The sequence below is a fragment of the Suricata suricatta genome, chromosome 9 (assembly GCF_006229205.1).
Source record: "Suricata suricatta isolate VVHF042 chromosome 9, meerkat_22Aug2017_6uvM2_HiC, whole genome shotgun sequence".
NCBI classification, from domain to species: Eukaryota; Metazoa; Chordata; class Mammalia; order Carnivora; family Herpestidae; genus Suricata; species Suricata suricatta.
Window position 1 is genome coordinate 94,914,753 of NC_043708.1, and position 27,566 is coordinate 94,942,318.

Consider the following 27,566-nt stretch of genomic DNA (forward strand, 5'->3'; position numbering starts at 1 on the left):
TTCAAAGAGGAAAAAAATCACCCAAGAAAGGCAATCATGAACTATTAGCACCATTTCACCTTACAAGAAAGTCAATTATATATACATAATCATGGAGTTTCTTCTTATAATTTTGTTTAAAAGTGCTAAAACCAACCTGGTATAGAAAGTGTTGGTCCCCCTTGGTAATGTGATGATCCTGTATCCTGGGTCAAATCAAAGAGTAACTCTGAAGAATTATTAGACACAACTCGTGATGAGTTCGTTATATAACCCTGTTAAAACATTTCAAAGAAAGAATATTACATTTATATAACATAGTTAGAATTATTTTGTTTCATAAATGTTTCTAAAGGTAAATTTAACTGTATGTCAATATTATAAGGATAGCTTTTGATGACTCAATTAGTGATTAATAAATTATAAACACAAAGGTAATTGTTACTGTCAAAACTACCATCTACTAAAACTGAAAGAGAGCTATTACTTACAGCTGGTTTGTTCCTAACTAGCCAATTAAAACAGGGCAAATTTTAGACTGACTTTTTCAAGATAAAAGAAACATATACACTCATTTTAAGTCCATAGGACTGATACAGTTTAGAGGGCTACCAAAAATGCAGTATTCCTATCAAAGAGCAAACAGTAAAACTTACCAAAATCTTTGGGTGAAAGGAAAAAAACTGGAAAACATAACTGACGTGACTACAAATTTAAAAGCTTTTATATCTCGATAAACCCCCCACCCCCAGACAAAATATTAGGGCAAACAAATTAGGAATCATTCTGCAGTAGTGTGCATCAGAATTAGGGATGAATATATCACATGGTTTGAGTTTGGGAATCATCTTAATTGTTAAAATTTATAAGGCAAGGGTCAAGAAAAGAAAGAATGCCTCCTCCCCCCCCTCCCTATCATTCCACAGAAAGCCATGCTAAACTAGGTAATCTCCCATCTCATAGGGCAAATATAAAAGCTGCCTGGTCAACACAGTAAACAAGTAAGAAAGCCAGCAAACAGGGTTTAAAATGGAAGCTGTTTATAGGAATAATCTGAGCCAGCTGCTCTGCTCCTGGAAGCCTTAGGACTCAAGGGAAGTTTCACCCTTTCCGTCAAGAAAAAAGATGGTCCCAGCTAGCAGGATGATCTCAAGAGATAAGTTGAAAAGTATGAAATGAAACATAAGGTAGTCAATATAAGGTAGTGTAAATTAGCACACATATATATTTAGTATAATTATGAAAAGCATTATCAATTCAGGGACATATACTCCAATACCATTATATATTAAATATACTGATAGACATATTCACAAAATATATTCCAATGCTATTTTTAAAAGACCATCATTATAGAGAGTTAAGTACTCAGAGTGAGTTTTGGATCATTTTATTATGTCATGAGATACAACAAGCAAAAGTTTTAAGATTAACAATGCTTAAATATAAGAAAGGAAAGGTGCCTGATGGCTCACTTGGTTAAGCATCTGACTTCAGCTCAGGTCATGATCTCATGGTTCATGATTTAGAGCCCCGCATTGGGCTATGTACTGACAGTGAAAAGCCCGCCTGAGATTTCTCCCTCTCTCTCTGCCCCTCCCCCATTCTCTCTCTCTCTTTCTCTCTCTCTCTTATAAAATAAACTTTTTTTAAAAAGTCAAAAGGGAAAAAGTCACTTTAGGAGAAAAATGGATATAAACTGAGACACTTTAAAAACAAAATAAAAATGACCCATACATACAAACACTTTTTTCCAACTTACTAGTCAAAAAAATAAAAATAAAGGTAATGTCAGTTTTTAACTACTGAACTGACACTGCTTTAAAGATGACACTATCTAATACAAAATAACTAACTACTCATCTTAAAAATATTCAAGTCATGAGGGGTGCCTGGGTGGTTCAGTTGGTTAAGTGTCTGACTTCAGCTCAGTTCATGATCTCATGGGTTCAAGCACCGTGTCTGGCTCTGCACTGACAGCTCAGAGCCTTGAGCCTGCTTCAGATTCTCTCTTGCCCTCTCCCTCTGCTCCTCCCTCACTTGTGCTCTCTCTCAAAAATAAACATTAAAAAATATATATTCAAGTGATGAAGAAAGTAATTATAGAAAACTAACAGGAGAATAGGGAAAAATAACTAACTGCAAGGTATGATCCTAAATAGGATCCTGGAAATAAAAAATGAAATTAATTGAAAAACTGGTAAAATTCAGGTAAGGTTTGAAACTTACTTAGTGTTAATTACTTGATTATGATACAGAAGATGTTAACATCAGGGGAAAGTAGGCTAGGGGTATAAAACTCTTAGTATTATTTTTCTTATAAGTCTAAAATTAGCTTGAAATAAAAATTTACAAGTTAAGAAGTAATGATAACATTCACTATTGGCAAAATAGAAGTTATATTTTGATACAACCTTTTTGCATGAAAATGTGGCAGTAGCTACCAAAGGCTTTTTGTAAGTTCATGTCCTTTGGTCCAACTATTCCACTTTAAAAATGTATGCTAAGGAAATGAAGGTGTTTAATGAGAAGTATTTTTAATAGCAAAAAATTAAAATTTGTATATCCAAAGGAAGAATGGTTAAATAAATTATGATAGACTATCATGCAGCCACTATGTTTTTGAGAAATATCCAATGTCATAATCCCAGTAGAATGTTCAGAGAAAAAGGAGGAATACATGTCTATACACACAGTATGGTCATGATTTATAAACTCTATACTCTTTCTGCACGGGAGGAAAAATCAAAATACAGTATGTACCCTTCTCTGTCTCTTTCTAAACTTCTCCCCAAAATACATATTAAAAATAGAAACATAAAGGTTTTCTTTGATTTGTACTTAGTAACTGAGGGATAAGGTTTTCAGAATTTTGGTTTGCTACAAATGTTCCTATTGACATTTGTTGATAAGAAGTTATGGAAACAAAATGAGTGAAGGAGTCAAAAGGTAGAAACTCAGTTATAAAATAAATTAGTCATGGGGATATATACAACATGTATATATACATGGTAACTATTGATAATAATACTGTATTGCATATTTGAAAGTTGCAAAGAGTATTGATTTAAAAATTTCTCATCACAAGAAAAAATTCTGTAACTACATATGGTGATAGATGTTAACTAGATTGTGAACATTTTACAATATATATAAATATCATTATGTTATGTTGCATATCTGAAACTAATATGATTACTTAATAAGTAAACAGTTATTGTTTTAAAAAAAAGGAATGAAAACAAGTACATAAGTAACTCTAACCACTTCCAGAATTTGAGAAAGAACGGGTAAATATCTCCATTTGAGCTTTAACAATGTAATATAAAAAAATCAGAACTGCCATATGACTTCACTGTAAAAAAGCACAATCTTATTTCGTAATATTGTCTCCAAATATTTATACTTAAAAAATGGAAAGTTTTTTCTACTTGTATTTTCCAAAATAGTTCTTTAACAGAAATATAAAGTTAATACTGTTAACACTTTATTAGGAAACAACTCTGATTAAAGCTCCACAATTTCAGAGAGGAAGCACACAGTATTCAACAATAACTTGTTAAAATAATTCCCCAACTTTTTAACGTCTTATAAAACAGTTAAAAAAAGATATCAAATGCAATAGTAAAGGTAGAGACATTAGACAGATTCAGAAGACTGGCACATTTAACTATGTAACCTTCGGCAAGTCACTTCTGAGCTTCAAGTTTTTCACCTTTCAAACTGAAATAATGGCCACATTGTGTTTTAAATGTACCTTATACTTCATGACACATGTATGTATTAAGTCAAGTAGTTTTCACATTATCAATAAAAACCTATCACTATACCCTATTTTATAAATAGGTAAACTAAGGTTACATGTGGTTACATAAGACTTCCCAAAACAGCCTGCTTGTTATTGATGTAGCTGTAATTAAGAATCTGGGGGCTTATTTCAAAGTCTATACCCTTAAGCTGTATCACACGAACTTTATAAGTGATAATAATATATCCCTGCCATCTGCAAGAGATCTGAAAGAGATGCTGAGGTATAGAAATATTCCATGAAAAAGTAAGTGCGTGCGCACACACACACACACACACAAACATAAGATGAAAAACTGTAATTATAATTTATTAAAAGCAGTGACTTCCCAACTTCAGAGTAAATTCTCTTAAATAGAGGAGTCTCAATTCATTCCAGAATATATGTCATTCGTAACTTTGCACATCAGAATTAGTTGGAGAGATTTTTACAATATTTCAGTTGCAGGACCCATGCAGACCAACTGGCACAATCTCTCCTTTAAGAACTTACAAGACTGGGAAACACCAATTGAAGTGTTTTGATTTTAAAATTATGCCCAGAGAAATAAACATTCTTAGTTTGAAAAAGCCCTATTTTCTAACTGTTATAACACCAAGGTACAACCCTTTCTCTTGTTTTTGTTTCTTCTGCCTGGGTCCTATATTGGAAAGATTTTTTTATTTACCAAATTGAATAATAAAGTTTCTTTTTACAGTTTTCTATCCTGCAAAAACCAACAAGTTATGAAAAGTATACTGAGTTAATTTGATCCAACTAATATCATCTCAAGTAGTTGTCCAACTTTTGAAATACCAGGAATAACCTGCAAAACCTTTAGGATCTAAGACTGAGAGTCAGTAGTCTGGGTAAAATCTCCTAATTTAGAAATGAAGAAAATGAGGCTCAGAGAGGTTCTGGCAATGCTTAGAAACAAGGCTGAATCAGCATTCAAGTTTGTTGCTTCAGTCTAAGTTTTTTAAACTACTGGTCCAGAGGTGATATCACTATTAGTTATTATTTCAGATAATAATTGTCTCAAGTCACAACAACTCAAGGGAGAGAAACATTAACCCGAAGATATCCTTATTTTCTTATGTTATGCAACATCTTCAAAATTAGAGGGAATTGAATTTACTTAGCCATAGATTTAAAAATCTGTAGCCTTCCTGTTCATTTTTACATAAATTACAATTAAAATAGCTCTTCTATGAAAAATAACACCTTCCAATATCAACTTTTAGTGCTAACAGATTACCTAATAGTAACATGAAAAATAGAAAAAATAGATTATTCCTACCTAGAAATATTTTGATTTAGCTCTGGTTTTGAACTTGCATATCTCTAAGAAAATTTATAGGTGCTTTGGAAGTTTCCCTTATTGTCAAAGGAACAAACATTTTCATTTAAATTTCTCTAAGGCCAGTGCCAAATAGCTTATGATATACATGGAAAAAACCACTGAGTTAATTCAATTCCAATTAAGAGCAAAAAGCCTTTAAGGTCTGGGTAACCTTTTGTTTTAGTACTCTAACTCCTTAGTTTCAGGACCCCTTTAACACATTTAAAGATTACTGAGGACCCAAAAGAGATTTTATTTACTTGGGTAATATCTATCGATATTTACAATATTAGACATTAAAACAGAGAAATTTTTAAAAATACTTATTTTTAAAAAGCAATAATAAACCCATTACACATTAACATAAATAACATTTTATGAAAAGTAACTATGCTACAAATAGATAAAAAGTTAGTGAAAAGAAAGGCACTGTTTTACATCTCTGAAAATCTCTTTAATGTCTAGCTTAATCAAAACCTGATGCAGTTTCATATCTACTTCTGCTTTCAATCTATTTGAATATGTTATTTTATTTGAAAAATCTAGAGAAAATCTGGCTTTATAAAGATAGTTGAAAAAGGGAGTATTTTAATAGCAATTTAGAATAACTATGAATATGCTTCTTTGCTACTACACCAAAATTCAACATTAGTATTTTCTTAAAGATTTATTGCAATGTGGAATCTGACTGCTTATCACTGAACTTTTTGTACTTTGTTACATTAAAATCTATTGGTCTACTCACATTTTGAATGATCTTTTATCCATGCATGATTTTGTAACATCATGCACTAATTATTTCAAAAATATTGGTTTCTGTGAATTATAGTTATCTTCCAAATGTTAACAGAATTCACTACAGAATATCAAAAAAATCACATTTATTAATTGCACCACCCATCAGAAAAGTTTTTAAGTACTGGGAAGCTGTCAGATCATAGTGGCAGATAAAAGTTTTCCAAAATTCTAATTTGTGCTTGAAAGTTCAATTTTATTATTGGGAAGAAATCTATCAGTTATTTTCCTTTAAATGTGCACCTTGTTCAGTTTTAAGGAAATGTCTGCCAAATAACCAAAACTGAACAACTCACAATGTGCAGCAAACCAGCTCTCAAGGGGCCTTCATGATTCCCCACCCATGGTGTTCATCTCCTACATGATTCCCTTCCTTTTAGTGTGGGCAAGGCATGTGACTTGCTTCTCACCAAAAGAATACAGCAAAGATGACAGGATTACACGATTTTGTGTATGTGATTATATTACATAAGATCAGCATGCCATTCTGCTACAGATTCTCTCTCGTCGGCTTTAGTCAAGTAAGAAGCCAAGTTTGGAAAACTCACATGGTAAAGCCAGCCAAAAACCAGTCATATAGTGAAATTCTCAGTCTGACAATGCTTAAGAAACTGAATGCTGCCAATTACCATGAGAATTTGGAAGCAGATACTTCTCCAGTCAAGCTTCAGATGAGACTGCAACCTCAGAGTCCTCACCTTGAAAGTAGCCTCATGAGACCCCGAAGCAGAGCATCCAGCTAAGCCAAAACCTGATTACTGACCCACAGAAATTGTGAGATAATGTGTGTGGTTTTACACCATTAAGTCTGTGATATTACTGATACACAAAAATAAGTAATACACCATGGCTTGTCATGCTTTCAAGTAAAAGTAGTCTTCTATTTTTAAAAAGTGAGTAGTTTAGCTCACAGCTGAATCACATAAGTGCTTTTCCTTAATATAACCATCAAACTTCAGAAACAGTAGTGCTTTTGCATACTATTTCATCACCCAAAATATTTTTAAAAGACACATAGAAAGGTAAAGATTTAACAAAATTAATAACATTAACATTTCATCAAGGAAATTGAGCATAAATATTTTTTAATGGGAAAGTACAGTGGGGACAAATATAAAAAGTACTCATACAGCTTGGTACTACTGTCTTGATTTATACTAAGGCACCAGCAGTTTACCCATCATTACTTTTGTATTGTCAGTGCATATATCAACACAGTAGAAAGGGCAAATAGTGTCTTTGTATTATTATGAGAATAGTGTTGACTCCTAAACTCATAAAACAGTCTCAGAGGAATCCCAGGGACTGAAGACTACACTTTGAAAACTGCTGCACTAAGGCGGTTTATATATAAATATAACTATATATATTTACACACACACACATATGTACATATGTATAAAAAAAGGCAGAAACTATGGGTTAGTCTGGATTGAAATCCCAGATCTATCACTTGCCATCTGTGTGACCCTGAATGAATTATTTAACCTCCGTGTGCCTCAATTTCCTTAAATATAAAATAGGAAAAACAATAATAGTGCCTTTTCACAGAGTTGTTTAAAAATTAAATGATTAATTTATGTATAGTATTTATAACAAAACCTTTTCAATATTACAAATATTAATATTACCATTAAGTATTACTTTTTGTTAAGAATTTTTTTAATGAACTAAATTATAAAGGTATATTTTCAGAATAAAAAGCTACAATGTCCTCTCAAAAGGTTTCCAATTAAGAACTAAGAACATATGACCCAGTTTTGCGATCTTTGCCATTATGCAATATTGATGATACTTTTATTCATGTTGTTATCACAATTTTTAATACCTTGCCTATTTAATTTAAGTGTGTTACCTGATTTAGGAACAGGCTAGATGGGTAGTTCCTTCCATTATTACTCTGGATACTGGCTGAGCTGTCATATAAACAGTGACATTTCCTGAGGCTGATTATGCTTTTATTGGATGACTACCCATGACAATCCAGAATTTTAATTGGTATTGTTTATACTAATAAATAATACCCAATGTATACCTGAGCTGTGTAGTTTCAGAAACACTTACAGGTTTAGATAAAGGCTGAACAATAACAGAATTATCTGAAGATCTAGATTCAGGATGAAAATTTACTGGTGAGGCAGCCACTGGATTTGATGCTAGGTTCGTATAGTGTTGACTTGTAGGCTTGAATGCTGCAGTAATACCTGTATTTTAAAATTAAACAATACATTGAATATATTTTGATATAATCAATGATATCAAAATACTTCACTTTAAAAGGAAAATACTAAAATAATACTGTACCTCGACTGAGTGCACCATTCTTTATTCCCCTTGAATATGAGCTGGGGTTTACTCTATTCAAAATATCTATAAAAAATTATATTTATTTTAACGTTATTTGAATAAAACATAGAAATCATGAATTGAAACAATCAGATTCCTAGAAGTAATATATGTTATCATGGATTTAAGAATTCAGTTAATTTTAAACATATAGATCTTTATCTACCAAAGAAACAAGATTACTAGCCTTGTTTTATAGAATTAGAATAAACTTTCTAACTGTAACTCAAAATCTAAAAGTCAGAAGTAAAAGATTAATAAATCTGACTACATTTAAGTCAAACTTTCTGCAAAGTTTCTTTTATGGTAAAGAAACAGTCCACATAATTAAAATCTTCCAAAAATATATGTATATACAGCCCATAATTAACATATAAATATCTTTCTTTGAGTGATGATAGGGCTGTATATACACTCAGAATCCTATCACTCAAAATCAAACCATTATCCAATCTCCATAGCCCACTCACACCTCTAGAAACCTTAGAAATGTCATTCTGAGTGATCTCATTGGATCATCTGCAGCACCTCTCTTGAGTCTTTTTTTTTTTAAGTATTTATTTTGAGAGAGACAGAAAAAACACAAGCTGGGAAGAGCCAGCAAGAGAATCCCAAGCAGGCTCCACACTCAAAGCAGAGGCTGACACAGGGCTTGATCTCACAACTGTGAGATCATGCCTAAGCTGAAATCAAGAGTGAGACACTTAACTGACTGAGCCATCCAGGCACCCCTACTCTTAGAGTTCAGAAAGGGAAAACTAGCAAAGACTGCAGACTAAAACAACTTACAGTTTATCAGAGTATCCAAGAACTTAAGGGGTTTCAAATCTAACAGTATACCAGAAGTCAATCTGAGTCTAATATAACTTTCAGGATCACTTGAAAGTTCCTGATTCTGGCATGTACGTTACATGGAACTTCTAGATTTTTTGGTGATCAAACTAAAATTGGGAAGAGTAGGGATTTGCCAAAACTTGCTGGTCAGGAAAAGGTAAAAACACAAACAGTACCAAACATCATAAAAATTCCCCTTTTCCCTCACAGTAAAAAAACAACCTGATCCCATAAAATAACTCTAAAGTAAAAGGCCCCACAAAAGTATGTTGTTTTCTGATAATGGCAATGCAGTACTCTATACCTAAGCACTACATATGTTTTATAGAATAAAAACCTGCTCAAACAACCTGACACCATTTTCATTCAGAAATTTAAGATTAAGTATTACTCAAACCATCAAAGAACTATTTGCTGACATATTGCATATACTAAAATATTTTATGGCTTACACCTAAATAACAATAAATTCATTTAAATTCTGCATCTTAACAGTCCAGAAAAGAATTTCTACTGGGGTCAATCTCCTTTTTGAAAGAATTATTCTAAAACTAATATACACTGTTCTAGTTAAATACTGTTAGCAGTCATCCACAATTAGTATAAATTCAACCTGATCTTAACTATCATGTTTTCAGTATGAGAATTTGAGTCACTATTTTATAATATGGTAATATTCTAATATAAAATAATCACAATAACTAGAAATAGTAATTAAAAGAATATTTAATTATATTCCACTATCATCAACAAGCATGCCATCATGCCTAGTTCAACTTATAATTGAAATGACATTCCACTTAGAACTTCTGTAAGAGATTATCAATCTGACACAGGAAATGGTACTGAGGAGTTAATAGCTTAAGCGATTCTCCCTCTGACAAAACTGATATAACATTTCAAGTTTAGAGGCAACAGAAGAAAGAAAATTTTAAAGTATTCTCTTAATCACACTTCTAAGCACTGCCTGGTACGAAAACTCTTACCAAAGAATGATAAATTCACCTGGTAAATTCACCTGGCTTAAACAAGCAAACAAATAAACATGTACATGCAATGGGAACTGCTCTATTTTCTCTTTCTCCCCTAAAATTATATATGTTATTTCTCTGCACTTTTTTAAATTTTCAAGTGGACATTTTAATAAGCATCATTGGTCTTTGCTTGAACATTATAACTAAAATCTGGTAACTCTAACTAATAATCCACAAAACTACCAAAATACTCTACTAGAAAGCCATTTAAGATTTAAGTATTAGCTAACTGCTACATCATCTTAAGTACAGTGGCTGAAGACAGTGACTTTCTCTTTCATGAATATTAAATGCAAACTGGTGGAAGATGAATATGATCAGAAACTGCAGTCCGTGTTGGCACACAGGCTAGAAACTGCAATTACTCTCTGCCTATACATTTTGCAGCAATGTATGGATGATATTATAGTTAGGCAGTTGCCTGGATGTAAGAATTCCTATCTGAGACTAACACAAATTTATTTGGTATACTCCGACATTCAAAGCAAAGTACTCTAACCTCTTCCATTTCTCTAATTCTGAGTTTAAGTGAAAAAAAAAAAAAACCAAACAAATAAATAAAGATTACTTGGCTCCGCTAAAACTTTCCACTATCACAAGACCTCCAATGTTACCAGCTAATCTCAGTCTCTTTCTTTTCCTCACATCTGATATTTTAACCTCTTACCCTCCCCTCCTTCCTAGAGTCCATAATCACATCCCCATCCTGATTCTGTAATTCTTACTGATCTCCACCCCATCTTTCATCTCCAACTCCTCACAGAGGAATAAGGACATAAGTTCCTTCATACAGCAGTTGACAAGTTTTCCCATTAGTAACAATATTTTATAAAACTTGGCTTCACTAAAAGTAAATGCTTACTTGAAATTGCTGGTTTTGAACTTGATATTTCTCCAACAAAGATTGGCTCATCATCATCATCATCTTCAACCTCTTTTACTTTCTTCTGCCATGGTTCCAACTCTTCTTCTTCACATTCCATAAAGAGTTCTGCCATTCTTGAATGATCTAATTTTCAAAAACAGAGAAGCAAACATTATTTTCAAAAAGAAAAATAAACACATTTTTAAAAATTCATAGTATATTTAAAATCTACTTTAATAATCCTAATAGCAATTTGTGACTTGATATTTGTAGATAGTGCCTGGTAGCAAGTGAGAAACTCAGACCTCACTCTCTAAGATACAAACCAATTTAGACAGTAATGTCATAAATGGTTGACAGTAGTTAGTTAATGGAAAAGTCAAAATGAGTTCTAGTAGTATGTCTGGAATATAATTTTATCCATAAAAAGGACTGCATCTAATCATTATCTCGGAAAAAAAGTATTAAAAATGTAATGTAAAACCATTATCTGAGAAGTATAAAAAAACTAAGAATAAGAGGCATCTCATGGGAGGTATACTAAAAAACTAAACGGAATTCAAGACACAATGCAGGGATGAGATACTAGACTAAAATAAGGGAACAAAGTGAGACTTATTCCATTCAGGGCAAATTAGACATTTCTCACCTGGAGAAATAGACCAAAGAGCACACACAGTAAATATGAACATACACCTTCCTAGAAGTTCTGACCAAGAACAGAGCTCCTATGGAGCATCTTAGTACTTTATTCTTAAGTATTAATGGACAATCAATAAGCACCAGAAATTTCAGGAAAACCTCCTATCTTTCAAACCAAATCAATAAAAAAGAAAAAGAATCCTCAGGAAAAGAAACAATGCAGAGAGCAAGAAAAATATTAAAGAAATATAATTTGCATCCTTAGAGATATTAAACAAGAAAGAATGTTATAAAAAGTAATATTCAGAAAGCCAATAATAGGATTAAAAATATGACAGATGCTCCTGGGTGGGTTAGTCAATTAAACATCCAACTCCCAATTTCAGCTCCAGTCATGATCTTGAGGTTCCTGGGACTGAGCCCTGAGCTGGACTTTGCACTCATGACCTAAGCCAAAATCAAGAGGTGAATGCTTAATCACCTCAGCCACCCAGGCGTCCCTGGATTGTCTCACTTTTGAAACTATGTGCTTATATTGATTGCTTTAAGCTAAGATGGAGAAAAAAAGAAGAGGAGGAGAAGGGGAAGGGGGAAAGAAGAGAAATAGTACTGAAGGCCTAAACTTGTATCTTAAAATGGATATAAGTGGCGCTTAACTGATACATGGAATGAAATGGGTGGTGGTCTACAAAACTAACAACAACAAAAAAAAAAACCCCTCCAAGGTTCTGGCTTTGACAATAATATCTTTCAATGATCATTTAAATACAGTCAATTCTAAAGGCAATTTTTTATCATATTGAAGTCCTGCCACTTCTACTTTTGACTCAAAATTAGGACAATGTTCTACCAGGTCTTTAAAAGATACTAACTGAAACAATGCTTTGAGGATGGCATACAAAGGAAAGACCTTATCAAATTAAAGAGCCATTCTTTAGTAAATTCTTAAGTGTTTTCCTTTCTATAAAAGTATGTCACAAATCATTTCCTGTCTTAACACTATTTAAATGTTAACTGTCCATCCATCAAAAAAAGGGGCCTTTCCATTTTTCCAAATGTCATGAACATCATGAACTGATCCCTTTATCTTCTAAACTATACTGTTTCATTAACTATATAGAGTTCAAGTAAAGTAACTAAAAATACTGCCATATGTTCAAGACCAAACTGAACTCTTTGAATGTATTTCCCTCTACACACTGGACAGGCAGTAAGCACACAGTATATGTGTATCTACGGACTAGGAAACTAAGTCAGGCAATGCCTAATTTTTTAAGATTAGGGAAACATTGTAAATGGATAATAAAAATTTCCAGTTAGTATATGTTATAAACTAAATTATGTTTCTCCAATATTCGTATGTTAAAGTCCTCACCATCAGTACCTCATAATCTGAATGTATTTGCAGACAGGGTCTTTAAGAGGTACTGAGGTGAAAATGAAGTTATCAGGGTGGGTGCTAATCCAATATGACTGGTGTCCTTAAGACAGATAAGGACATGGATACATGCTTGAAGGTAAGACCATCCAAAGACACAGGAAACATATGGCCATCTCTAAGCCAAGGAGAAGGATGTGATACAGATACTTCCTTTATGGCTCTCAAAAGGAATCAACCTGCCAACACCTTGAACTTGTACTTCTAGACCCTGGAACTATGAGAAATCTGAAATAAATTTCTGTTGTTTAAGCCATCCAGTCTATGGCACTTTGTTATAGAAGCCCTAGCAAACTAATACAGAAAACAAAGGTCTTCCTCATTCTTCTTAACAGGGCACTGCCATTGTCAATACTTTTGGATATACTGTTAAGAAAAAAAAATTTTAAGACACATAATATCTTTACATCTCTTATAAATAATTATATTTTTGTCTACACATAGAAAAAACATAATTATATATAGCAAAATAGCAGCTTTCACCAGGGATAAGAAGAAAAAAACTTCATGTCTATTTCATTCACATTTTAATTTACATCATTTGTTCTTTGAGCATTTGTTACTCCAACAAATTAATGTTTTTCTATCTTTAAGAAAATGTGCCTACCCTTTCTTCTTTCTACTGAAGCAAAGTTATCAGTACAAAAGCCACGTATACTAGTACCAATTGTGGCAGCAACACTTACTTTTTGGCTGAAAAGGGTTGTCGCCCATCAAGTTGCAGAGTTGACTTTCTGTAAATTGTCACCTGAGTACTGACACATGATATCAGTCAATTTTATGAGTCACTTTAAGTAATGCCAAATATTGAAACATGAAACTTGGGGGTTCAAAAATTCTTGCATCTAATTTTGATCTCGAAACTCACCATGTGACTCCAGACAAGACAGCAATTTATATCTCAGTTTTCCTCCTACAAAATAAAGATACTAGTATTAGAGTAGATCTCATTAAGAGTATATATATTTAATCTTTTTTCCTACGAAAAGCTTAATTTTTAAGTTTGTTGTATCTTATACTTACAACTCACCTTACACAATTGGTTCATTCAAGAATTTAGTAACAAAAATGGTGACTCTCGTAAGACTTACTACTTGAAGAAGTCTGAATTATTAAATTATAAATAATTTTAAAAAATCTTTTTGTAAAAATGAGTAATCACCTCATAATATGTTGTTTTAGTAAGTATGAATTTTCAAATGCTAAGTGATACTAATCTTTAACTGTTACTTATTCACATTTCAGGTATAAGTGTAATTACTTCCATAAGAAAACATAACTTTAAATAAATTATATTTTATATTTTTCTGATTTTTTATCAAAGAACTTAAAAGGAAAAGAAAATTAATTGGATATATTTCATTGTAGATTAGTTCATCCAAAAATGACTACTCACTGGGACGCCTAGCTGGGTTAGTCAAAAAAGCATGTGACTCAATCTCAGGGTTGTGGGTTTGAGCCTCAGTTTGGAATTAGAGATTACTTAAAATAGTAAACTTAAAAAACATAAGTACTCATTACCTTTTTTTAAAAATTTATTTATTTTTGAAAAAGAGAGAGAGTGCAAGTGAGGGAGAGACAGAGAGAGACGGAGAGAGAGGATTGCAAGCAGGCACCGCAGTGCCAGCGGAGAGCCCGATGTAAGGTTTGAACTCACACTATGAGATCATCACATGAGCTGAGATCAAGGGTTGGACACTTAACCAACTGAGCTACCCAGGCACCCCTAAACTCAAGTATTTAAAATAGTTGTAGCTTATCTCTAAACTAGTATCAGTGTTACAAATAAGTCAAGGAGACAAATACCTAACAATTTTTGCTTATGTTAAGGACCTACTGTTACCACGAATACAGAATATTTTATAAGTGCCACAATTACACAGGTTATGAGACTCATATATAATATTTTTTATTTGAGTAGTTATAATTATATTGGATTATATATAATGGTTGTATTAAATATTATATAGTTGACATAAATATTTTTGCTAAGTGATCATAAAAATTTCTCTTACCAAAATTCTGAAATTAGTTTTCAATTTACAAATATTCAACTGATGAATGACTTGTCTATGTGAATAAGACATCCAGAGCCTATTATGACAGAGATGACGTTAAGATAACCTACTTCAAAAGCCTGAGGACCATAGTAGCCTACTTACAAACATCAACTGACAGAAACACACTAAAACTTGGAAGTTCTCAGATGTAATTTGAATTGTAATTTTAGCCTAAAGCTGCCCTGTGAAATACAGTAGCCACTAGTCACATGTAAAGATTGAGTTTAAAATAATTAAATTTAAATAAAATTTAAAACTCAGTTCCTCAGTTTTATTAGCCACACATGAAGTGCTCAAAGCCACATGTGGCTGGTGGCTACACTGTATTGAACCATGCAGCTACAGAACCTTTCAATTGTGCACTGGACTAATAACTCATTGCCATACTTTGTTCTGTTAATGAACAAACACTTTCATGGATTCTTCTGGCATTTCAGCCACTAAAGCATACCAAAACTACCATCATAAAAACCTCTCAGGTCACACTTCAGAATTTTGGTGGTAAGGCATGGAATTCTATGAAGGATTCAGTCAGCTGCCACTGAAGTCAAATATCCAACAAAGATATGCAGTGCAGATTTCAAAGTTCTAAAACATCTCTAATAGTTTCTATGGCTCAGTCTTAGCCCCAAAATAGCCAGAAAAAATATTCTACTTCAGCTACAGACTCATTTCATGCCCATGTTTAATATACTTGTTTCTATGAAGAAAAAAATGAATTCCAATTATCTTATTTATCGAAGATTTTTTTAGAAAATGTATCATTCACTGTTGGAGATACTTATATAAGTAATTTTAATTCCTATTTCACTATTTTTTGTTTCAGCTTTTATATACCTAAAATTAAACTATATCTTTAATAATTTTTCTACAAAAATTTAAAAAATCAATGAAAATGCAGGTCTAAATTCTTAATTGAATAATTTGCTTTTATCTACTGATAGCTATCACCTGATGCAATGTCATTGTGTTAAATAAAGGCAAAGCAATTGATCGGGTACATAAGCACAGAGTATGGCACAGATGCGCTATGTACCAGACATAGGTCTATTTACTTTCTGATAAAAGATAATTCCACAAACCCCAACTGTAGCTCTGCACAATAAAAAGAGCATTCAGCTAAAAGCCAGAAGAAATAAGTTATAGCCCCAGCATTGCTACAACTTTCAGTCAAATCACCTTGCAATTCTGTCTCAGCTCTTAGTTCAACTAAAAGAAACACTAAAACATTAAAAAAAAAAAAAAAAGAATATGTACCAAGTTAAAAAAAAAGAAGAAGAAAGGTGAATGTGAGGAATACGGTGACTGGTTAAGTTCTCTATCTCCTCAGACCCCAAAAGTCAGTCAATACAATAACCCGAGAAACCACAGTATAAAATTAATCTGCTTTCTTCTCATCATAAAAAGTAATGCTTTAATAGGGACTTTGCATTCCTTTTTTTTTTTAATTTTTTTAATGTTTTACTTATTTTTGATACAGAGAGAGACAGAGCATGAGAGGGGGAGGGGCAGAGAGAGAAGGAGACACAGAACTGGAAGCAGGCTCCAGGCTCTGAGCTAGCTGTCAGCAGAGGCTGATGCGGGGATCGAACCCAAGAATGTGAAATCTAACCTGAGCCGAAGTCAGAGGCTTAACCGACTGAGCCACCCAGGTGCCCCAAGGGAGTCTGCATTCCTAATCAAGAAATTAGCAACATCAAACCCAGGTAGAATTAACATAAAAGGGAAAATAAAAAACCAAAATATAATCATTTTAAATGATGAAAATTTTTATTCAAAATAAATATAGCATATATAAATAATGTTCAACTAACTCATAAATTTTTCTAAGATTAACAAGCTAGCTGTAAGAAACACTAAACCTTTAACAATTTTACTTATGTATTGGAAGAGTTTTTCAGTGGAGTGATTTGGATAATACAGGGTCACTGGAACACTGTTCAGAAAAGTCTGATCTGTCACACTCTTTTCCTCTCACAAACTTCCCAAAAAATCAGGTATTCAAATCATTCCACTGACTTTAAAGCTTTGGTTTATGTTCTATTTCATTTTATAAATAATTCTTAGTTTTTGTCACTAATGGTACACTGAAATGGAGATCTATGTTTTTGGAATTCTAATCCCAAATGATAGAACTTTAAGGATTCAAAGTGGGTTCTTAACTATGAGTACCAATCTAGTATTTCCAACCCTTGTTTTGTGATCTCTCAAGAATTTCCAACTTCTCAAGGAGATTACAAAAACATTCATTTTAACGTTCATTATCTGAAAAACAATACATAATCTTTTGAAGAGAGTCATTTAAAAAATTTCTTTTTTATATCACCTTAATACTCATCACCTATTGATTGATTCCACTGTGGAAATTTTAACAAGATTAGAAAACAGAGAATGATGTCTACCTTGGCATATATCATACAAATACAAACCTTAAAGCATAAACGATAAACCCTACCTAATTGAAAAGGGCCTACAACTAAAATTTGATTTCAGAAATTTTAAATTTGTTTAAATGAGATTTTATAAAGAAATTAACTTAGTAAATTTATTCACTAACATTAAGCAGATTAAACAAGATAAGATCTACTTCAGAGACACTGATTCTGAGCAAAATCTCAAATATCAAATCATGATAAACCAATTTTTCAGATTTTTAACATTTCTGATAACACAAAAAAATTTTAATGTAATATCAATAAGTAGAAGACCTATGCTTAGCAGACTGCTTATATCTATAAATCAATCTAAATCAGCAGAGTCATTAAAAGCTTCTATGTAAAAGGAATCCTTCACAATAAAAGGGTATGGGGTATCTCTCTTTGCACCACCTCCATTTCATCCAAGTAAAGCCTCTGCTAACCCTGATCCAGGCTGCAATCCATTTGCTTGACTTATCACCACCCATTCTTTCAGTCAAAACTAACCTAAGCACAGCACTGCAGCTACTACATTTTCTACTGCACACACAGTATTCTGCTAAAGGTATCCCTCTGAAGATCCCGACAACCCTCCCCATTGCCATATCAAATTATCCTTTCATCATTTACATTTTCCTTATTTTGCATCTATTTTAACTCAATTTCTTAAAACATCCTCCTCAAATATTTTCTGTATGCCAACAGACCATTTCTCTACCCATCTCCAACTTAATTCTGTAGATTCTCCAAATTCTCTTGCTCCTTTAATAGTGCAAATCAGGTCTTTCATAGAGTTTAGTCTTCAACTCTAAATAAATTGTTCCCTGGGGTGCCTGGGTGGCTCAGTTGGTTAAGTGTCCAGCTTCGGCTCAGGTCATGATCTCACGGTTCGTGGGTTTGAGCCCCGCGTCAGGCTCTGTACTGACAGCTAGCTCAGAGGCTGGACCCTGATTCACATTCTGTGTCTCCTTCTCTCTCTGACCCTCCCATATTCCCACTGTCTCTCTCTGTCTCTCAAAAATAAAGAAAGAACATAAAAAAAATTTATAAAAAATTGTTCCCTAAACAACAGATCTAATAAAGTCCATAGTCTTAGCTATCAGTTCTCAATAGCAAGCTATAAAATCATCAAATATTAACCTCCAATCTTAACTCCTCAACTAAGTTCCAGCCTATCATTTCTTAACTGCTAATAACTGCTACCTGGATATTTAAACTCACCTTAAATTCAGTATTTCCAAAACTGAACATAACTTCTCCACAAAAATTAGTCCTACTGCACGATTCATAATAGCCAACAAGTGAAAACAAGCCAAATATTCATCAATTTTGAATGAACAAAATATGATATACCCATACAATGGAATATTAGTGATAAAAAATGAAGTACTGATACATGCTACATGGATGAGCCTTGAGAACTTTATGCTCAGTGAAAGAAATCAGTTACATATTATATGATTCCATTAATATCAAATATCCAGAACAAGCAAATACATAGAGACAGAAATTACATCAGTGGTTGCCAGGACATGTGGGGCAGAGAGAATGGGGAGAGACAGCTTAAGAGGTCTGAAACCTGAGAATACTATCCTGAGATTAGATGATTTTGATTATTGGATAACACCATAAATGTACTAAAGGCCACTGAACTGTACACTTTAAAATAATTTAAGTGGTGAATTTATGTTATGTTAACCTGACCACTGTTTATAAAAATTAGTTCTACTTCTCTTTTTCCACCAATAAAACTGTCATCCTTCTGATCTTGAGTCCTGAAAAGAATTTTTCAATGTTTCTCTTTTATTCATCATATCTAATCAATCAATTCCCCAGTCCTAAAGAGTCTTCCTTCAAAATATTTTCTACAACCACCCTTGATTTTCCATTGACTATGCATTTGTTGAGGCACTTAGAACCTTACATCCATATTAAGATTTCTCTGTAAGATTCATTTCATATCAGCCTCTCAGCACCCAGATCTATATGATTTTGACCATTTAACAGAACCACCAAATTAACAATGTCATAAAAAAATGTTTTCATTGTGTCATTTATCAATTCTGAACTCCTCAAAAACTCTCCACCAATCCATGTAGGGCTCAGTCATCCTAGTGCCAGAGGCTTTCAGAATGCAGTGACGTACAGAACAGGCCACATGTTTTAGAAATTGGCATTTCCACCAGTGGTTGGTGCTGCCAGGCTGCAAGGCTAGTCCTATGCTATCCGTCTTAAGAAAACAACATGCAATCCTGAGATTACAGGACTGAGGATTGAATTAGGTAAAACCACAGCATCATAGCCTACAAAATTAATATACAGCATCAGGCACACAGTAAGCATTACAATAAATGAAACGTGCTTTTTGAGATTTAATTCCTTCATCTGTAAAGATGATAATACCATCCATTTCAAAGAAGCATTTATTTTGAAGATAAAATATGATGTATAAATTTACTTTATAATCTATAAAATATCACAATAGAAGACTACATATACATAGCTTTTGTTATAACTCCTCAAATAAACACAAATACTAACAATGTAATGTCAAAAAAGTAGGGCAAATTTTCTTATTTACTTTTTTTCTACTCAATAAAGTTGAGAGCTCTATTACTTAATTTTACTACTGGAACTTGATAAAGCCATTTTGTTTATGAGGGCTTTCCCATCAGCAGTCAACAATCCTGTATAAAGTCAGATAATCTTAAAACCTAAATGGGAAAAGCAAAATGAGTAAACAAAGTAGGAGACAGGGATTACCTATACCTAAAAACTCAGATCCCTCCCAAGACCTTTAAGCTTCCCTTCTCAAACCTGCCAAAGGTAACAAGTACCCACAAAACAAGGAAAACACAGGGGTAAAGCCTGGAAGCAAGGAGCAAATTATTTCATAGACTAATGACCTTTGCTTTGGTTAATAGTCCTCAACTGAAAGACATTCAAGTAGTTGTCTGCTGAAGAAAGCCCAAACCTGGCAAAAAAAAAAAAAAAAAGAAAAAAGAAAAAAAAGTGTCTCTCTGATAAATTTCTAAGGATGGTATCTTAAAAGCTCACAAACCTCAACCAGAAATATTTAAGACATATTAATTTACTTAAAAATGACTACAATAGGGGGTACTGGGTGGCTGAGTTGGTTAAGCATCCAACTCTTGATTTTGGCTCAAGTCATGATCTCATGGTTCACCATGAGATTGAGCCCCACTTCAGGCTATGCACTGGGCATGCATCCTGCCTGCTTAAGATTCTATCTCTCTCTCCCTCTACTCCTCCTTTGTATGTATGCAGGCTCTCTCTCTTAAAAAAAAAAACTCGTAATTTTTTTTTTTACATTTATTTATTTTTGAGAGACAGATAGAGACTGAGTGTGAACACGGAGGGGCAGAGAGAGAAAGAGACACAATCTGAAGCAGGCTCCAGGCTCTGAGTGAGTGGTCAGCACAGAGCCCCAAGTGGGGCTCAATCTCACAAACCATTAGATCAAGACCTGAGCCAAAGTCAGATGCTCAACCGAGCCACCCAGGCACCCCAAAACTTTTAAAAATGACAATAATAAACCCACTATATATTAATACAAATATTTGTGTGAAAAGTATTTTCCAAAACAAAATATTTAGAGAGGGGTGGCATTGTTTTATATTTTTGCAAACCCATTAACATCTGCCTTAATAAAGACAGCTGTATTTTCTTATCTACTTCTACATTTAATCTGTTGCAATACATTGTTCTGAAACTAGGAAAATCCAGCCTCACAAGATAGGTAGGTGGTAAAAGGAGGATCTTGAAGAACCCTTGAAAGCACCTCAAGTCCCCAGTTAGAGAACTGCTACACTACAAGTCAAAGCCTCTGTTTAAAAAGGAGAGCTTAATTAGTATCCCGGCTAACTGGTTGGTCAAAACTTTGGTATATACCAATCCAAAGAGGAATGTCACAATTTTAATTATTTAGGGAATATTCAAGTGATGAACACAACACTAAGAAAAAGCATTTACTAAGCAATAATTATGTATAAAGCATTGTGTTTATAAAAACAAAGATGTAAAACATGATACAGCATCATTGCAAAAAATCAGTTTTCATCATGTAATAAACCAGAAAAGCAGAAATGTTTGCAATGAAAAATAATTGAAATACAAAATATATTTTATTTAATCCAGTTCACCATAAGACCTAAATATTACACCCTGATTCTACAGGGTTTCAGTTATCATTTTTTAATATAGAGGAACTCTGAAGGTAAAGTTGGGAAGTAATGGAAGAAAAAATGGTAACAACAAAAATATTTTGGAACAGAAATCTCAAGGAAAACCTTTTTAAGTACTATCTGCATTCATTAGACATGGAGTACAAACTGCTGAAAAACCTCATAGTAGTAGATGGAGAGGCAGGCAGGTTTGATGTGTGTTAGAAAGGGGGAACTCTATATATCTAATGGTCCAAATTAACTACTGACCTTCAGTATACTATCAGAATCCACAGAAACAATTTTAGTTTATTTTCTTTCTTGAGTAGTTGTAGTTATAACGATTGACATTTTATGGCTTTTGTTGTTTCCTAAAAATCTTCAAACAACAACATTTTATTACTTTTAAAAGTCACTGTATTTTACAATTACTATGTGGGTCTACAGGATCCTTTTATAAATCTAAGATACATTATGTGATCTTAGTGATCTTATTTTTCCTACATGTTGAAATATTTTGCTAATTCCATCATTCTGGGTATTATTTCACCATTGCTAAACAAATATTCCAAACTGTGCTTACTAAAAAATAAATAAAACATAAAAACACTTTACTTGCCTAGAAAAATAATGCGTCAAGTAAATCATCATCTTTCACTTTTCTTATCTTTCAGTTTTCTTATTATTTTGCACAAAATATTGCATCAACTTTCAAAAAGATGTATAAGATTGAAGACATTATCTTTGTAATCTGTGTCAAAAAGAAAAACTTTACTTCTACCCTTTTATGTTGCTGTACCTGAGGACCTGTGAATCAAACTAACAAAAAATAGATGCACCGGAGAAAAAGCACAAAAATTTTATTTATATTTACATACAGAGGAATTCAGACAAAAGAAGTAAAACTCAAAGAAGTGGGTAAATTCAAGGTCTCCTATACCACTTTTAACAAAAGAAAAGGGATCAGGGCTTTGAGAGACAATAAATCATAGGCAGTAACTAGGAAATACATGAGAGAACTAATGGAAGATAAGGGTTACTTTCATTAGGTCTCTTTATGCAAACTCATCTTGATATGGAGAGTTGTCTCCATCTCAAAGGGATAAGAGTCACTCTTTCTTACAATGGGGGGGCGGGTATCTTCACAAAGGAATATTTATGCCTTGCTTTCAGATAACGACCAGGAGGACAAAAAACAGGAGTTTTTGCTTCTTTTAATTTCAAACTGCTGTCCACTCAAAATAATCCTTAGATCAAAGTGACATATGTTAGCACAGTATACCATGATCCTCTTCATATGCTTTTAGTCTTCACTGAATACAGTTAAGAACTCCGAACTTTTTATTTTCTGCCCATTATAGGACAGAAGAAAACTCGCAGAGGACAATTTCACAATTATTAAATGAACCTGAAAATGAATGCAAAGATTGACAGCAAGCACTTTAGACTCTAATGATGAGAAAAGGGAAATCTCAAACTAAATCTTCAGGTGAGATTAATCTGACAAATTGATAAACGGACAAATGTTGAATGCAGATGTTTATAATAGTGACTAAAATGAAATAGAAAATGTGGGAAATTTTTAAATTCAGTGGATTGGTTATGCTAATTGGTATCTACAAATCCAGAACTGAGAATATGTTACAATTAGGAAGCAAAGAAGATGGCCATCCATGCTTCAACAAAATTAAGAATTATAAAAGGTTTCAAAAAATTCTTCAAGTATTGCATTTAATGATGCACATGCAAAAGAAAAAAAAGCCTCAGAATGACAATCTAGAACTTGTCAGAAGTATGTGAAATCTCAAATCAGTATTTACAAGATGAATACATTCCAGGTTCATTCATGCATGACAATTCATGAGTAGTTAGTAACATTGAAACAATGTTGCCCATTTCAGGTACACATATTTTCAAACCCTGAAAAACATATAATGAAAATCTGGGCAACATAGGACAGTGAAACATCCTAAACTTGAAAGATACCAATCTACGCAGATTCAGAAAAGGGTGAGAGAAGAACAAGAGTAATAGAAAAATTACAAGAATGGACAAAAATCTTTTTAAATTCTGTCAGAAATACAATATGTGACAAAATTTTTTTAAGTTTAGAACTAGCTTAGTATTATTATCCAACAAGAAATTTTCTTGATTTGGCAACATCAGAAAGAACATGGTTGAACTTCTAGGAATTTTCACAAATGGGACATAAGAAAAAGTCAATTGCACAAAGCTGATGACTCTTACTCTTACCCTGGATAAATTAACACGAAGAGAACTGTATTACAAAAAGACAACAGGAGAAGTAGATACACTCATTAAGAGGGTCAGAACTTATATTTGCAAAAAAAGAATGAATTGAAAATGATGACCTATGATTGATAATAGTGCAGGGAATTCTTTCAGTGTATGGGGAAAGTTTCAATTACGAAACCAGAAATTGTCAAGAATATTTCTCAGACAACTAGGAAAAGAACCTGCAGAAACAAGGAAGAGAATTTTGTCTAACCCTTCAACCACAACATTTCTTTTGCCAGGTCTCAAAGTGTGAAGAATAGGGAAGATATTCTTTGTGTAAATACGAAAAATTTGTAAATGTGCATATTCATTGTAGTATGTGGTATGTAATTAGGTGCATAAAATATATATTTGCCTTTCATGTTTCTAAATATATACAAAGGAACTATGTTTAAATTCTAATTAAAAACTCTAATGAGTTGTTCTACATTACCTTTATTCTTCTATAGATTACAAAATGAAAATTATATAACTTGAAATGTTTTTAAAAATGAAATAGTTCCTTTCAATCTAGATGGTGAATAGTGATGACTATTTTCTCTGGTATAATGAGAGTTAATGAATAAAAATTCCAAACACCTATTTGATACAAATTGCTACATAAATCAAGTCATTATTTCTATCTTTAAAATAATTTGACTGAAAAATCAGATTTTCTGAGTCCTCTGAATCAGGAAAATATATTCAGGATTATATATTTAATTAGTGGACATGTCATAAATATACCTCACCTTTCGAAAGTTTCTTTTGAAATAGAACATGTTGTCAATAATCTCCAGTATTCTATCGCCTAAACTATAGTTTACTATTTACCAGAATTGCTATTCCATTCAGATACATCCCGTTGAATTTGTACAGAAAACAAAACAAAAAAATCTCAGTATGGTTCTAAATATTCTCTTAAATAAATAAAACAAGTGTGGAAGAGTATAAAATTATATATTCCTTTCCTTTGCCTTCCTCTCTCCTACTGAAAAAGCCAATTCTGAGTAGTAAAACAACGGACTTTTGAAGAAGCAGGACTCAATTAGAGAGAACTAACCAGAAACAATGGGTTGAAGTGGGGATGCTGAGATTTGTAGCTCTCCAACATTTAACTACCTCAGAACTTTCCTATTAATCACAGTTCACTATTGCTACAAGGGCCCTATGCAAACTTCCGAAGGAGACACAAAGTCTCTGACATCTACTTTCTAAGTCTCCTCTCCCTTAGCCAGCGTAAGCTCTGATATCAATGGGTAGCAGCAATTATAAGTTCCCTAAACTAGGTAAGTTTGTCCTATCCTCCAAATGGCTTCTGTCTTTCACCCCCAAACACCCACTTCTAGAGGATTGCTCCCAATTATGTCATTATCAGATTGCTGCAGGTAAATTCATACCAACTACTAATGCCAAAATATCACCCCATAGATTACTTGCTAATTGCAAAAAAAAAGAAAAAAAAACACCCAAAAAACAAAAACGCTTACAGTGGAAAGATAGTTTGTCACCACTTTATTGGAGAAATCAAATTTAGGATTACTAATAGGATAACCCTACTTTATGTGCCTTCTGATGCATAATGTGAAGTATACTGCATAACTTAAGTTTTCTTGCCAAAAATATTAAAACCAATCTACACAAGCCTTCAGATCTAACTTCAAATTTACAGAAAATACAGGGGATAGAGGGTACAATTTAAACCTAATGAAGAGGAAACTATCAGTAAAAGACAGATGTGGATTACTTTACAGGGCTACTGGTAGCCTGGTCTCACAAAAGGTCAATATCATCAAAAAAAAAAAAAAAAAAAGGGAACTATACTAAATTAAAAGAAACTAACACAAATAAATGTAATGCATGATTGGATACTGGATCCAAAATAAATAACTAAAAATGACATTTGGGGGACAATGGGGGAAATGTGAATACACACTACATATGTATATTAGATTGCAGGAATTATTCTGCAGGTGTATGGTATTGTGCTTACATGGAAAATTGGCCTTATTCTTTTGACATCCTGATAGACACAGTCATTTACAGTACTCAGGTGCGAATTTTCATGATATTTGCAATGTACTCTGAAAATGTTCACCAAAAAGAATTTAAGATAGGTAGATAAGGCAAATGTGACAAAATGGCAGCATTGTTTAAACTAGGAGGTAGGGATTAGATTAGTGTACAAAACGTTATTCAACTTTTCAATGTGTTCGGGGGAAAAAACAACATGAAAACTTATAAGAAGGAACAATTGAATAGTATTTCTTAAATTTTGTAGGTGAACCTCCTTGCTCCTCCTCACTCACCTTATTCCCACAAAAAAAAAAAAAGAAAAGAAACGAAAAGAAATATAACGTAGTGAACTGAGCACTGAATGAGGAATCAGAAGACCTAAGGTTCTAGAAATGGTTCTATCACTTCCTAGTCGTGACCTCATTAAAGACATCCCTGAGGCTCTCCTGATCTTCAAAACAGTTCCACAGACACAGACCAGGGCAAAAGGGGACTTGAGGCACAACAGATACAAATGCAAGGTAACAGCTGTAACGGCATTTATACTGATGTTTCAAAACATCAAGAGCAAAGCAGCCTTAACAATTCTCTAAGCAAACCAGTGCCTTCCTTGGCACAGCAAGTTTCCGCTTAGCCTGAGTTGTCACTAATCCCCCAAAGCAGGACTTCTCACAAACGCTAAGAGGTGGCTTTTGTACTTAAAACTCTTCTCCGAGGTTCAATTTTATGCTTAATGGCCCTAAACGACGTCAAAGTCTTAAGACCCAAACCAAATCTCAAAACGATCAAGTTTAAATTCACAGAAGTTTTAAAAAACCAATCTCTGCAAACAAAGAGAACCCCTTGGACCAAGGTCTCCCGTGCTTGCAGAAGCGGGTCCGCTTTGACGTTTCTCCTCCCTAGCAGACTTCTCCTTAAAAGCCTTCAAACTGGACATAAGTTGAGAAGAACTCCTTCCATCTCTAGAGCAAGATAAAGCCTCAGGGTGAGCTCATTCTTTCCGTCTCATTAAGTGAAACCTGAAAGCTCGGTCAGTAAACTGGGCATCCAACGGCACGGTTCTCCTCAGGGCCCTTCTGCAGACAATAACGGGACTTCTAGGGCAGGGCAGGGAAGTCCCTTTGACAAGAAGGAGGGTGTGAGCGTGGAAGGACTGGTCACCTGGGCACGGGGATACGGGGGCCCTAGGGCCCTGGATGCCTGAAAGTTCGGAACCCCCTTTGGTCGTCTCTACCACTGAAGGGACGCCGGGGAGCGTCGTTGTGAGGGAGGCATGGGTCCCCGCCAAACATCGGCACAAAACGTACGGTAGACCAAAGGGAGTAGTCTCCAGAGGAGAGCCCAACCCAGGCTGGGGCAAACAGGCGCACAGGCCCTTGGAGGCGAGGTGGAGAGGCGGAGGAGGAGACGGAGAAGAGGCGGCGAAGGCCTTCGCGGCCCCGGCCTGCCACTGAGCCGTCTGCCGCGTCGCGCCGGGATCCCACCCTCGCCGGGGTCGGCGCAAGATGGCGGTCCGGCTGCCGCCGCTGCGCAGCCGGTCCCCTCCCCCG

At 33.8% G+C, this 27,566-nt stretch overlaps 1 protein-coding gene across 13 annotated transcripts in view; it reads right to left on the minus strand.

Annotated features, from left to right (window-relative positions):
* The window catches only part of ZNF280D (zinc finger protein 280D), a 124,618-nt gene that overhangs the window by 96,730 nt on the left and 322 nt on the right, over positions 1 to 27,566 (minus strand). For 10 of the 13 annotated variants that reach the window (XR_003912982.1, XR_003912984.1, XR_003912983.1 and 7 more), the window contains exons 2-7: positions 13,931 to 13,975; positions 13,749 to 13,817; positions 10,980 to 11,126; positions 8,208 to 8,273; positions 7,968 to 8,107; positions 137 to 254 (exon numbers count right to left, since the gene is read on the minus strand). Coding sequence is in view for 9 of the 13 variants with exons in the window: in XM_029950811.1 (XP_029806671.1) it covers positions 137 to 254; positions 7,968 to 8,107; positions 8,208 to 8,273; positions 10,980 to 11,126; positions 13,749 to 13,776 (499 nt within the window). In the remaining 4 variants the exon portion in view is untranslated. The remainder of the gene's footprint in view (positions 1 to 136; positions 255 to 7,967; positions 8,108 to 8,207; positions 8,274 to 10,979; positions 11,127 to 13,748; positions 13,818 to 13,930; positions 13,976 to 27,566) is intronic. The other 3 variants (XM_029950808.1, XM_029950809.1, XM_029950810.1) reach the window with 3 other exon arrangements.